A 15,064-nucleotide genomic window follows, 5' to 3' on the forward strand; every position below is an offset into this window, starting at 1 on the left:
AATCATGGCCCCGAGTGCCACATTAAACACATCCAGGGATGGTGACTTCACCACCTCTGCGGGCAGACCATTCTAGTACTTTATCACTCTTTCCATAAGAAACTTTTTCCTAATATCCAACTTATATTTCTGTTGGCGCAGCTTAAGACTATGTCCTGTCATTCTGTCAGTTGCTGCCTGGAGAAAGAGACCAACCCCCATCTGATTACAACCACCTTTCATGAGGTTTTAGAGAGTGATAAAGTTACCTCTGAGTGTCCTTTTCTCCAGGCTAAACAACCCCAGCTCCCTCAGTTGTTCATCATAGGGCTTGTGTTCCAAGCCCCTCACCAGCCTCATTGCCTTCCTCTGGACGCGCTCAAGCGTCTCAACGTCCTTCCTAAACTGAGGGGCCCAGAACTGGACACAACACTCAAGGTGTGGTCTTTCCAGTGCTGAGTACAGGGGGAGAATGACCTCCCTGCTCATGCTGGCCACACTATTCCTGATACAGGCCAGGATGCCACTGGCCTTCTTGGCCACCAGGGCACACTGCTGGCTCGTGTTCAGCCAGCTGTCAACCAGTACCCCCAAGTCCCTTTCTGTCTGGGCACTGTCCAGCCACACCGTCCCCAGCCTATAACGTTGCAGGGGGTTATTGTGGCCAAAATGCAGGACTCCACACCTGGACTTACTAAAGGTCATTTTATTGGACTCTGCCCATCCATCCAACCATTCCAAATCTCTCTGCAGAGCCCTCCTACCTTCCAACAGATCAACACATGCTCCCAGCTTAGTGTCATCTGCAAAGTTACCAATGGAAGACTCAATACCCTCATCCATGTTGTCAGTAAAAATATTGAACAGAACTGGTCCCAGCACAGACCCCTGAGGGACACCACTGGTAACTGGCTGCCAGCTGGATGTACCATTCACCACTGTTCTCTGAGCCTGGCCATCCAGCCAGTTCTTAACCCAGCAAGAATGCTCCTGTCCAAGCCGTGGGCTGCCAGCTTCTCCAGCAGTATGCTGTGGGAGACAGTATCAAAGGCCTTGTTGAAGTCCAAATAGCCAACATCCACAGCCTTTCCTGCATCCATCAAATAGATTACCTAGTCATAAAAAGAAACCAGGTTAATCAAACACGACCTACACCTCCTAAACCCATCCTGAGTAGGTCTGATAGATACCCTGGCTGTCCTGTAAGTACTGTGTGATGACACTCAATATAAACTGCTCCATCACCTTACCGGGTACTGATGTCAGGCTAACTGGCCTATAATTACCAGGATCCTCCTTCCCACCCTTTTTATGAATGGGCATCATACTGGCCCACTTCCAGTCATCTGGAACCTCACCAGTGGGCCAGGACTGCTGGTAAATGATGGAGAGCAGCTTTGCAAGCTCATCTGCCAGCTCCCTCATCACCCTGGGATGGAGCCCATTTGGTCCCATAGATTTATGAACATCGAGGCATCTCAGCAGTTCTCTGACTGCCTCCCCCTGGATAACAGGGGGGCTATTCTGCTCCCTGATACCATCTACCAACCCAGAAGGACAGTGTTGTCCTGAGGACAAACCATCCCACTAAAGACTGAGGTAAAGAAGGCGTTAAATACTTCCATCTTCTCCTCATCTGCAGTTACTAAGTTCCCTCCCTCATCCAATAGAGAACAAAGGTTGGTCTTACCCTTCATTTTGCCATTAGTATATTGTAAAAATATTTTTTATTATCCTTTACAAAAGTAGCCAAATTAAGTTTGAACTGAGCTTTGGCCTCCCCAATTTTTTTCCTACATGCCCTAGCAACACCCTTAAATCCTTCCTGAGAGACCTGACCTTCATTCTGAAGATGATACATCCTCTTTTTATTCCTAAGTCCTTTCAAAACCTCGTTGTCCATCCAGGCTGAACATTTGCCTCATCAACTCATCTTTCGGCACCCAGGAACAGTCTATTCTTCTGCCCTCAAGATCTGTTTTGATGCATGCCCACCTTTTCTAAACTCCTTTGTTTTTAAGGGTTGCTTCCCAAGGTATTCTCTGAATGAGTCTCCTAAATAGGCCAAAGTCTGCCCTCTGGAAGTCCAGTGTAAAAGTCTTATTGAAATCCTCCTGATTTCACCAAATATCAGGAACTCTGTAATTTCATGATCACTGTTCCCCAAATGGCCTTCAACCACCACATCTTCCACCAGCCCAGCTCTGTTTGCAAACAACAGGTCTAATATAGTCCCTCCCCTGGTGGGCTTACTCACCAGCTGTGACAAAAAGTTGTCCTCCATGCACTCTAAAAACTTCCTGGACTGCCTCTTTTCTGCTGTATTAAGTTCCCAGCAGATGTATGGTAGGTTGAAGTCACGTACAAGAACAAGGGCTGGTAATCCTGAAACATTCTCCAGCTGCTTATAGAATAAGTTCTCCACCTGTTCTTCCATGTTGGGTAGATGATAACAGACTCCCAGTAGGATATCAGCCTTGTTGGCCTTCCCCTTAATTCTTACCCATAGGCATTCAACTTCATTGTCATTAGTTTCAATACCTATGGAATCAAAAGCCTCCCTAATACAAAGGGCCACACCTTCACCTCTTCTCCCTTTCCTGTCTCTTCTAAAGAGCTTGTAGCTATCCAGTGCAGCACTCCAGCTATGTGAGTTGTCCCACCAAGTTTCTGTGATGGTGACTACATTGTAGCTTTTCTGCTGCACCATGGCTTCCAGCTCTTCTCGATTGTTACCCATGCTGCGTGCAATAGTATACATGCACATCAGCTGGGCTACTGATTTTACCCCTAACTCAGGCGTACCAGCCTTGGGCCTGCTTCCAGAGAGCCCAGCTACATCCCCTTCCCCCTTCAAACCTAGTTTAAAGCCCTCTCAATGAGGTCTGTCAGTTCATGAGCTAAAATCCTTCTGCCCTTAACAGAGAGATGGAGCCCATCCAGTTCCAGCAGGCCAGGTGCCACAAAAGTTTGCACCCATGATCAAAGAATCCAAAATTCTGCTGATGACACCAACCCTTGAGCCACTTGTTGACAATGTGGGCTCATTGTTCCTTTCACTGTTTTTCACTGCCACCAAAGGGACTGAGCAGAACACTACCTGTTCTCCTGCCCTATCAACCACTTGACCCAGTGCCCTAAAGTCCCTTTTAATTTTCCTGACACTCCTCTTTTCAATCTCATCACTGCCAACCTGGGTAATAATAATAATAATAATAATAATAGAAGTAGGTAATAATCAGAGAGCTGAATCAGCCCAGGGAGTCTCTCAGTAATATCCCGTACCTGGCTCCAGGGAGACAACATACCTCCCTGTGGGATGGGTCTGGTTGACATATGGGACCCTTTATTCCCCTCAGAAGGGAGTCACCCACTACAACTAACCTTTTTTTTTAATGTCAGAGGTGGTGATCTGTCTGAATGGATCATAGAAGAAGCATAACTGAGAGGCCTGCTGGGCAGATCATTTTTTTCTGTGTCATCTGGCTGACCCTCTAGATCCAGAGCCTCATACCTGTTCTGAAGTGGCACCTGGGCAGGTGATGGGGGTCGAGAGGAATTTCTGTTACCTCCCTGACTAGGGACCCATTTCCACTCCCCTTCATCCACCAGGTGACAGTGGGAATCATGGGAGTCCTCTGACTCCTGGTGGGCCTCCCTCAAGGGTGGAACGGCAGAACTCTACCACCCTTTCACTTTCTCTAATACTCCATAGTCTTTTAACTTCCTCCCTAAGCTCAGCCACCAGCAAAAGGAGATCATTCACCTGTACACACCACAGGCAGACTTCTTCTGCAATGACCCCTAGTACCACTGATAAGCTCAAACACTCCACACAGGAAGGGGTTTGGACAGACACATCCTTTTTAGAGGGTTCTGTTTGGTTACATACACTTGTACGAACTGCAGTTTTTGATTGTGTAAAAACCATTACTAACAAAAAAAACCCAAACCAACCAACCAACAGAAACATAACAAACAACAAACTAAAGACCCTGCTGCAGGAGGAAACCTGCAACCCTGCCTGCTTGCCCTGCCTGCGTGAACTGCCGTGCCACACCCCTGTTTGCCTGCTCCTCTTTGCTGCACTCCTTAGAACCCTCTTTCAATCAGCCCACTGCTCGCAGGAGAAAAGTCCCATCCTGCGCCTGCTTGGCTAACGAGAACTGGGAACCCACCTGTTCAGTGCTCTTCTAATCACCCTGCAGATCTCCAGAGGAAAGCCCCGCCCTGCCCCAGCGAGGCTAATGAGAACTCAAGGACTGTCAGAGGAAGTATTCTCCCTTCTCTCTTTTTGTCTACCAAATACTGGGGCAGGGGAAAAAGAGATGGTAGTAGATAAAATATTTAGTCTGAAATTTTTAGTTTATTGTCAAACTCCAGTATTTTCAAGGTAACGTACAAATCTGCTTTATTAATTTACTATAACAGAGTATTTTCTACAAGCTGCACAGATTTTCTTTCTTTGTTTCACTCTCTTGTCCTGTCTGTAGACATGTGGACATGTAGACATCTTCAGCTTAGATTTCTTATTAAAGCTTGAGATTTTTTCTTGACAAATTTGGTCAGACCTAGAGTAGCTTCTCTAAATTGGCTACATTCCTCTTTTAGTGGAAGAGAAAATAATTCTTCATGTAAATGACTTTAAACAGTTAATCTTAAGAGTGCAAGTATGTTAGTTTTCTTCTGTCTCCTTCAAGAAGGCTGTCAGAAGTTCTGGATCCTGGAACTACTTGTCTCCAAAGATGATACATGCCACTGAATAAACCAGTTTGAACCAGTTTCCCATGTAGTTTTGGTTTTTTGGGGGTTTTTTTTGGTTTTTTTTTTTTTTGGTTTTTTTTTTGTTTTTTGTTATGTACGGAACTACTGTCAAGAATATTAATTAACTTACAAAGTCTGGGGGAAGAAGTTTGTAACTACTGCTGAAGTTTTGGGGAACTCCTGATTCTCCTCCAACATTTTAATCCCTCAAAATAAAACTGTGTAATACCGTTTGAAGATGAGACAGAAAACTGAAATTCATAACTCTGCTGAGACTACAAATTAGGGGTTTAGTTGAAATACTGATGTTTATGATTCATCATAAGCCTCCATAGACATGTCTTAACTTTCCTCTTTTTACTGACTGATAATTTTTTTCTGATTCATAGGAGTGACATCTTCTATTGCTGAGCATCCCCTCAATGCTCCTATCAACTTCATGCTTTGCTCAAGTGATAAAATTTACTAATATAACATCTAGTTCAGAAGCTTTTTTCCTCAATTCTTATACCACATTGGTAACTGCTGCTCCTGTTCAAGACCTAGAGAAGAGATTGGGTGCTCAAAGATCTTTGATTATTGCTTGTTTATTTTTAGCTCTGTCTGTTCTAGTACGATAAGATATTCTCACACACTGTTGTTATTTCTTTAGGCTGTGATAATATGGCACCAACAAGCTACAGCTTGAAAAATATGAGTTAGCAGCAGTGATTCTAATTTCAGTTTTCTTTCATAATTCAGGTTGCAATGTGATGAAGAATGCTTGGCTATTCAGAGAAACAGGTGGGAAATTAACTTGCTTTTTTTTTTTTTGACAGAAGTAGTCTAGGTTTGGAAAGTTAATGCTATGTAGAGAACAAATCTTTTTCTTCATGACCTAGAGAACAGATAAATGTGGAGATGGTTCCTGTTATAAAGATCTATATTGAATGATCAGAAATCTTGCTAGAATATTCTAGCTCTAAATGAGTAGTTTCAAATGTACAGACCATATATTTTGCAAGCTATTCATTTGTATTAGTAGCCTGTAACTTAATTCTTTGATGACATGTGTGGATAGTTGGGGGGATTTATATGGGGTTTTTTTTTGTTTGCTTATGTTTTTGTTATATTTTGGGGTTTTTTCCTCTTACCCTCAAATTTAGGCGCCTTGCTGAAGCTCTTGAAATAGATGATAATTCTGATCCTTTTAATATCCGTTCTTCTGGACCAAAGTACAGTGACCTTTTAAAAGAAGATGCAAGGTATGTGTTTTAATGATGGCAGCTGTCATAAGTCAACAGCGTTGAGAGCAAGATGGGAAATGCAGAACAGTTCTAGTTACTCTTCTAAAAATAGCTGCCTTGGCATTAGATGGCAGTTGAGGCAAAGGAGTTGATATGCACTTTTCAAGACCTCCCAAATGAGAACCTGAAAAGTAAAAAGTGCCTGACCGGTTACTTTTTTCTGTAATCGGACCAGATTTAAAATGGCAACATCATTTTACACCATTCTCACTATGAATCAGTACCTGTACTTCTCACATCTCTACTGCTTTTACTCAAAACCAACTTCTACCTCAGTGCTCCTTGTAGACATTTTAAAACAAAGACAAAAATGATGACTAAATAATGAAATGTGCTCTCATAGCCTACTGTTCTTTCTACCAGGTCTCATTTTTTTTTTTTGCCTTACTGCTTTTATATTAAAAATAAGGAAATGGAATTAATAAAACATTGGATGCAGAGCAAAGCCTGTGCCAGTGTGACTGCATAGAGGGTTGCTAGACTGAAACATCCTAAAATGAGGCAGTGTGAAATCAAGGTAATATCAAAAACATCACACCAATAAATACTTTGTAATCTGGAATGACAAGAAGGGATCAGTCACATTTTTTAAAAGATGTTGAGATGATGTGTCATCTCAGAGTTTTTACTCTTGTGTGTGTTTGTAGGCATGACATTAGTTTTTACCAGGTCTAAGTTTTATAGAACAGCTTAGTATGTTTTCTTCTTCCTCCAGTGTTCTAATGCTGCATAAATTTCATTGTTTTGTAAGGATGTTTGCTACTTGAAAATCCTTTATTTGATATGCTGATACTTCGATATAAGTGAAAATTTTACATAAGCAACCAGAATTTAAGAGTAAGATATGTCTTCTTTACTTCCAACCAATGAACCTACTGCAAAATAGCTGAATGTTTTCATTGTGGGGCTACTGTTTTATAAGTATTTGCATTTAAAAGTGCTATTTTATAAGGACTATTTTCTTGTGTGTAGAATATGCTTTGCTTCATCTTCTTCAGAAAACACAGCATGCACTTTCAGTACAACAAGAAGGTGAAAATTTTGCATTGTGTGTGTAGTCTACTGTGGTTTTTTGAAGTACAATTCTGTCTCGTCTTTCTGCCAGCCACTACCCATAGTACAAGTATTCATCTTTCACATACAGAACTGACCAGGATCATGCACTGTACTGCAGATGGTCGAACAGATACCTTGAAAAGTAGCCTTAGCGCTTTCACAGTCCTCATTCTTTCTGTAATTTTACTTGCGTTTCCTTTGTAGCCTCTTTACACTGGTAGTTTATAATAAACTAATACACCAAGGCTATTCTTACTGAGTCATAGCTAAAGCAAAAGTTTTTTTTTTATCTTCAAGTCAATTACTTTATACATTGAATTACTGGATTTCATTTATCTAGTTTAAAAGATAAATGAGTTTCTACTTATAGTAACATAGCTCTCTTTACAAGAGCAGCAATCTGCAATTTGTGAACCTATAGCTTTATGAATTTTCTTCCTTGACTGCTCCCGATGATCTTTTGTCTCAGTAGTCTAGTAAAAGATTTGGCTTTCCATCAAGATGGCAGGATCCAGATATTGTATCTGTTACAGTATATTTTTCTGGTGGCTCAGTATTCTGATGATTTCTGACAGATTAGTTTATGCTTGCTTGAGTGCATCACTCCAGTAATGCAGGAGTTCAGGGCTTGTGGCTTTCTACAGAGCATAAGTTATATACAGGATCTTAGAATGATTGAGAAACATGACAGCTGCCTCCCTGTGCATTAAGAGTCACTGCCTAAGAAGGTAGCAGCTGCCAAAGTCATTACTAGAATGCCATATTATCTCCTTGAGGCAATTAATTGATCTGTGTAGCTGATACATTGTCAAGAGCTGAAAGAAATGTATACCTAAAAATTAAGAAAACTTGAGAAAGCTGTAAGAACTGATTTTGAGGTGTAATCTTTAATTACAGAACCCTAAAGCTCCCAAAATGCAGTACATCTCCAGGTAACAGGAAGAAGATAAGCGATTGTAAGCATGCCAAGATAATATGTCTCCTTTGTAGGACAGTTGCAGGAGAAGGGGGCACCACGAATAGCATGGTAATGCTAATCTTGCTGATGTATTTGTCAGGATCTGATAAGGAGTCAAAAGAAGTCTCCGCCATATGGCTTTACATGAGAAGATATTCTGCTGCCAAGGGGAATCCATCTTGTAGCATGGAGTTGACTACCAATTAAGCACAGATCAGGGGGTACAGATCCACTGGCTGGACACCTCAGCTCTGACCTTTCTAAGAAGCTCCAGAAATACACACAGAGACTAAGCAAATGCTCAGGTTGATCTGTTGACATGAAGTTGGAGGATAGATCAGTTGAGGCTGCTATTTGATGAATTAAAACTACTGGAGAAAGAGAGAACATCTAGAGTATCTAGCCACCTGGAGCTACACAGAACAGAATTTTCTTATTTTGTCACTGGCTGTACAAGACCCCATTGTATGGACTATGAAAGTCTCTGGTTTTATAGGCCCCTAAAAGGCTTTTTTTTTTTTTTTAATGTATCCTCCAGTGTGTTAACTGGTTTCTTAGTACGCTTTTAAATATTATATATATTTTGGACCCTCTTACTGGGTTGTTGATGCATGTGTTTTACCTGCCATGATCACTTCACCTTGAAATTTGGGTGTTCCTAGTGGGTTTGGTTGGGTTTTTTGTTGTTGAGTTTGGTTGGTTTTTTTGTGGATTGGGGTTTTTTTAACTTTAAATTATTGCTGTAATATTTTTTCCAAAGCCTTATACCACATGAGCTGACTTTTGTATTTCACACCATAGGTGTCTGGAGGTCCCTTTCTTTTTAACTCTACCCAGTTCAGGTCCTTTTTCCAGTTCTCCCAGTGTTACAGTTCTGTCTACTGAAGACCAAGGAATTCTCATAGCTACATGCAGTACTTGTGTATTCTTGCTAAACCTTGAAGGTTTGTTTACTAGTGATGGGCTAAGTCCATCGTATCTGATCAAGTGATGTTGGTAGCTGAGCTATTCAGTGTTGTCATTTTGCATTTTGTTTGAGACCATTTTTATGGTTTTTTGATGATACATTGACTTCAGCATCCAGAACTTTGGTAGGTCATCTACCGAAGATAGTTGTACTTGCTTTGGTAGGCACTTCTTGACTGGTTAAATTCTGACATCATTCATGAAGTAGTACTCTGTTGGTATGGAACAGTGTCTGGTTTTTGAAGAATTATTTACTATTAACCAGCTTTGAGATAAGAAATCTTCATGTAGCCTTTTTTCCTCATGGGGATGGTGGCCTAACAAAAAGCAACCTTACTTTTGAAGTTAGTTTACCTGCTTATTTAAGAACAGAGCACAAAGTTCACCCTTGAGTGAAAGACTTGAAGTACTGTGATGAAGGTAGTTACAAAAAATACTTCAAACAAATTCTTGACGCATCTCACATCAAGAATGTTTTATTTGCTTGCAAGAAGCCTTATGCTGCTTCTTGAATTCTTAATAGTTTGTTATGCTGGGGGAGCTGAAGACCAAAATCAGTGAACTTTGTCTTGGAAAAGAACTCCACTTTGTTTACCCTATCCCCATTTTTGTGTCTCATCATATATTGTAATTAAGTAAATTAATGACAAGTAATTTAAAAACACCAAAATGGCAACTTCAAAATCTACATTATTGATTTGAAAATGTAGAATTGTATTGTCAGACAGTAGAACCATGTAATATAATTTTATTCTTGGTTCCAGTTGATGAAGAGGAAATAATTATTTTTGTAATAGTGATGACACACTAACAGTCTTTTAATGTGAATGAAACTTCTGCTTGAGTCATTTGTGTTATTGTTTTTTTCATTTTGTTCTTGTTGAAAAATATTACAAAATATGAAGATATTTTATCTTTGTACACTCTCTTGCCTTGTTAACCTAGAATGCTGTTCTTGCAGGAAGGATATAAAATTTGTCAGTGACATTGAGAAGGAAATGAGAATGCTTGTGGAAGCTGTGAATAAGGTCAGTATTCATATACAAGTTTCATATTACTAAACATTATTAATACGCATAGTTACAAGTTGACACTAGATCTCTTTGGGCTCTAATATAGTGCACAGTTTATTGTAAAAATAACAAAATTTTTGGGAGACCTAGTAGTTCAGGTGCCAAACCTTGCTTAAGGATTCAAGCAGTGCTAGGCTTTAATGCAGAAATGGATTATCATCATTTTCTGGATCTCCATTAATAAAATATTGTCAAAAATGATGTTTAAACATTCAGACTTCAAGAAGGAAAGCCTAGGTACTTCTGATCCCTGTAGTGGAACTTGCTCACAGATTTTTGGATACCTTCCTGTATTTGCCAGTGCATGAGGTTTTCCTCTTTCTTTTATAAGAAAACCTAGATTCAGCCACAGTGTTTGAGAGACTCATGTATACTTAGAGAGGTTGATACCACATACATGATACAATCATATGTTTTTCAGTGATACCACCTTCAGGTCTGTCAGGTTAGCTTGCTGCTACTCCATGAAAGACCCAGTATATGTGGTTCAAAGGACCCTGTAAACTATACTATCCTCAGTTGCCCTTAGCTCAAGAAGGAGCTAATCTTCTGTAAAAAGCATAATTTTGAACCCCCTAGGCCCTAAGGACAGTTACTTAACTTTATTCCTTAAAAAAATTATGGATGATATTTCTTAAACAATCTTGGTGCTCGTCCATCTGTCTAATGTTCTTGCCCATTGTTTTTATCATTAGAATGAAAGACTAAAATGAGTCAGTCTGTGTCTAGTTATCAAAGAGGCCCCACTGAGGTCATCCAGTCCAAGCTCCAAGCTCAAACAGGGTCATCCTAGAGCACATTGCATGGGATTGCATTCAGACAGTTCTGTAATATCTCCAGTGAGAGAGACTCCACAATCTCTCTGGGCAATCTGTTTCAGTCCTCAGTCACCCGCACAATAGAGAAGTTCTTTCTTATGTTCATGTGGAACTTCCTGTGCATCAGTTTCTCCCTAATGCCTCTTTTCCTGTTGGTTGGCACTATTAAGTGGCTAACTGTTAAGCAGCCAACTATTAAGCTGCCTGGCTCCATCCTCCTTGAACTCTATCTTCAGATACTTATTGACAAAAGAAATAATAATAAATTAAATCCTATTTGTCATCTCTTCTTGAGGCACAATAGGCCCTACTCTCTCAGCCTATCTTTGTGAGATGGTCCAGTCCCCTGTCATCTTTGTAGCCCTCTGCTGGACTTGCTCCAGGAGCTCTATTCCTCTCTTGTGCTGAGGAGCCTAGTACTGGACACAGAATTCCAGGTGAGGCCTCACAAGGGCTGGGCAGAGGAGCAGGATCAGGTCTCATGACCTCCTGGTCACACTCTTCCTAGTGTACTATGTCATTGGCCTTGTGCCACAAGGGCACAATGCTCTCTCATGACAGCTTGTTGCCTACCAGCACCTCCAGATCCTTGTCTGAAGATCTGCTTTCCAGCAGGTCAGGCTGCACTGGTGCATGAGGTTCTTCTTCCCCAAGTGCAGGTCTCTGTACTTGCTTTAAAGAATATCAGAAGGTTCCTCTCTGCCCATCCCTCCTGCCTGCTGAGATCCTTTTGAAGGGCTGCACAATGCTCTGGGGTGTCGGCCACTCCTCCCAGCTTTGGGTCATCAGTGGACTTGCTGAGGAGGTATCTGCCCCTTCAAGTCACTGATGAATAAGATAAAACAATATTAGAGCCAGTACTGACCACTGGGGAGCACTGCTAGTTATAACTCGACTTTCTGCCATTGATCACAATCCTCTGAGATCTGCTGTTCGGCCAGTTTTCAGTACACCACACTGTCCACTCATCCAGGTTGTACTTCATGAGTTAACTTAGGAGGATATCAGAGGACACAGTGTCAGAAATCTTCCTGAAGTCCAGGTAGACAATATTCAGTGCTCACACCTTATCTATCCAGGGGATAGATAGTTGTTTTATTGTACAGTCAGATTGGTTAAGCATGATTTTCCTTTGCTGAATCCATACTGACTAATCCTGGTCACCTTCTTGTCACCATGACCTTGAGGTTGAACCATTCCCATCACCTCTCCAGAAATTGATGTGAGACTGTGTGTTAATTTTCATGGCCTGGTTTTTGGTAGTGGTGGGGTGGGGGTCACAGAGTGGCTTCTGTGAGAAGCTGCTAGAAACTTCCACCATGTCCAGCAGAGCCAATCCCTGATGGTTCTGAAGATGGATATGCCACTGGCCAAGGTTGGGCCAATTAGAAATGATGGTAATTTCTTATTACCTCTGTAATAACATATTTAAGAAGAAATCAAAACAAAGGTGGTGGCACAGTTTTAATTCCAGCTAGTGAAGAGGAGGAGGTGAAAGCTTGTGAGGGAAACAACATGAAGACACCAAGGTCAGTGGAGAAGGACTGTGCAGGATGTGCTCCAGGTGCCAGAGCTCTGATTCCTCTGCAGGCTGTTACCGCTATTGAGTAAGAAAGCGGCACAGACTCCAAGAAGGCTGGTTTGCACAACTGCAGCTTTAATGTGAAAAACTCTCCTCTTTATAGACTGACTCAACACATTCTACCTGATTGGCTAATTAACAAAAACACTTTTCTCACAAACAAACCTTGAGAAGAGCAGAAAATCAAAGAGTAGAAAAACACCACCTGCAGGTTGTTTACAATAACAAACTATCATAGTTTCTCTACAACTCTCTAAAAGTTTCACAAGTCCGCTGTGAGAAAACTTATCTCATTTTCTCACTCTCTGACCAGGCTGTCACATCCACAGGCCATGGTGATGACCATGATGAAGCAGGCAGCCTTGCAGCCCCTGGAGTTCCATGGGGGATGCAGAGATCCATCTGCAACCCATGTGGGAGGTGCCCACACCATAGCAGGTGGATGTCTGGAGGAGGCTATGATCCAGTGGGAGAGCTGGTGGACAGAAGGGGCCCCTGCTTCCCAACTGGAGCAGCCTGTCCTTGGAGGACTGTTTGCCCATGAAAGAGTGACCTCAGTTTTGGAAGGACTGTTTGCCCATGGGAGGAATTTACATTGCAGCAGTTCTGTGAGAACAGCTGCCTGTGAGACTGGAACCATGCTGGAGAAGTTCATGGAGAACTGTCTCCTGTGGAAAGGGACTCGGTGGTCTCACAGGGGAATGACTTCTCTCCCTGAGCTAGGTGGAAGAAAAGCTTGGGTGATGAATTGACCAAAACCCTCATTCCCCTGTCTTCCTAGGCTGTTGGTGGGATGGGGGGAGTGGTTGGGGAAAAAAGCCCTTAAAACCACCTATTTTATTTCTCATTATCCTTCTCTGATTTTGTTAGTAATAAATTCACTTTCTGTCTCTTAAGTTGGGCCTATTTTGCCCTTGGAATGTTTTCTTCCAGTCCTTAACTCATGAACCCTTCATTAAATTTTCTGTCCTCTGTCGAGCTGTAGCAGGGGAGGGGAAGTGAGTGACTTTTCATGGGTGCCTGGCATTTGGCCAGTGTCAAGCCATGACAGACTGACTGGTCTGTAGTTCCTCAGAGTCCTTCTTGCCCTTTGAGAAAGACTGGGGTGATGTTTGCTTTCTTTCAGTTTTTGTGGACCTCTCCTGACTACCATGACCTTTCAAAGATGATCGTAAGCAGCCTCACTATGATGTCCACCACTATGATGTCTCTCAGCAGTCATGGATGCATTCCGTCAGGCCCCATGGACTTATGGATATCAAATTTGCCTAGGTGTTCTCTAACCCCAGTCCTTGACCAACAGAAACACTTCCTTTACCCTGGTCTCCTGAGTCAGAGATTTTTCAGGGCTTGTCAGTGAAGACTGATGTAAAGAAGGTATTCACATACTCCATCTTCTCTGTGTCCTCTTACTAGGGTCCCCCCTCTGTTTGGTAATAGGTGCACATTATCCTTAGTTTTCCTTTTGTTACTGTTTATGTGTTTGAAGCCCTTCTTTCTGTCCTTGTCATAATTGGCCAGATGTAATTCCAGATGCGTCTTGGCCTTCATTGTCTCATTTCTGCTTACTCTTACAACTTATGTTCATTCCAAGTGGCCTGACACTGCGTGAGTCTCCTGTGTATTAACAGGATATTTTTTCCAAACAGGAGTTCCTAGTTCATTCGTCTCATTTTTTTATTCATGCTCAATTTCTTATTCATTGGGGTGTGGATTATGCTAATTATACTCAGGTCCCTCCAACCTCAGACACTTGGAAGGTAGATGCATAGAATAGTGTTTTGTTACCTATATTGTTTTACCTAAGAATAATTTATGTAGTGTTGTGTTGCCTGTGGTTATCCTATTTTACATATTCCTTTATATGTTGCCTTTATCATACACACATATGTACACAAGTGTGTACACATATATCGTTCTTGATATAATTGCATATACCAAAAACATGCTTATACTAATACCAAACCAAGATATGTAATTATATTAAAAAGGGGCAACCAGACGTCTTGAATTTGCCATTAGTGACATCAAATATGCCAGAACAAGAGTACCAGAGAACTCAAGAGCATTTACAGTGCTTTAGTTTTCAGTGCAAACCAGCTATTTGTTAAATAACAATCATACAAAGCAGACAAATAGTGTCTGTTAAGTAGCATCTACATTGCAGAAGAGAAGGAAAATACAAAACCAGACCACATCTCAGTCTTTTCCCTACCTGCCTAAGAGGCGAATGACCCAGTGTACCCAGCTTTTATCATGATCAGGATGAACCATTTAGGGCCACATGACAAGTGAATATCTCAAGGATCAATTCTGTACCATCCTACCCATCAGGGTGTAGGGAATTGCTGTTTCATAAAGGTATGAGAAGTTCCCAGAAAGCTTCCAGCAATCAAGTTATGTTTCAAAAGGGAGGAAATTTCCCAGGGGTTGAGGTGAGGCTGACCAGCCTGTAGCTCCCTGTGTCCTCCTAGCCTGTTTTGAAGCTAAAGTGACAGCACGTATGGAGGCAATGCTCTGACTCTCTTTTCCTTCAAAATTGTGGCATATAGGGTGTAAAAGGGAATATTTCCCATGCACTG

General features: G+C 41.6%; 1 protein-coding gene across 4 annotated transcripts in view; it reads left to right on the plus strand.

Annotated features, from left to right (window-relative positions):
- NFX1 (nuclear transcription factor, X-box binding 1) overlaps positions 1-15,064 on the plus strand; it is a 97,817-nt gene that overhangs the window by 68,427 nt on the left and 14,326 nt on the right. For all 4 annotated transcript variants that reach the window (XR_008439989.1, XM_053994411.1, XM_053994627.1 and 1 more), the window contains 3 exons: positions 5,485-5,526; positions 5,889-5,987; positions 9,971-10,037. Coding sequence is in view for 3 of the 4 variants with exons in the window: in XM_053994411.1 (XP_053850386.1) it covers positions 5,485-5,526; positions 5,889-5,987; positions 9,971-10,037 (208 nt within the window). In the remaining variant the exon portion in view is untranslated. The remainder of the gene's footprint in view (positions 1-5,484; positions 5,527-5,888; positions 5,988-9,970; positions 10,038-15,064) is intronic.

Source organism: Vidua macroura, chromosome 1 (genome assembly GCF_024509145.1).
Source record: "Vidua macroura isolate BioBank_ID:100142 chromosome 1, ASM2450914v1, whole genome shotgun sequence".
Classification (NCBI taxonomy): Eukaryota; Metazoa; Chordata; class Aves; order Passeriformes; family Viduidae; genus Vidua; species Vidua macroura.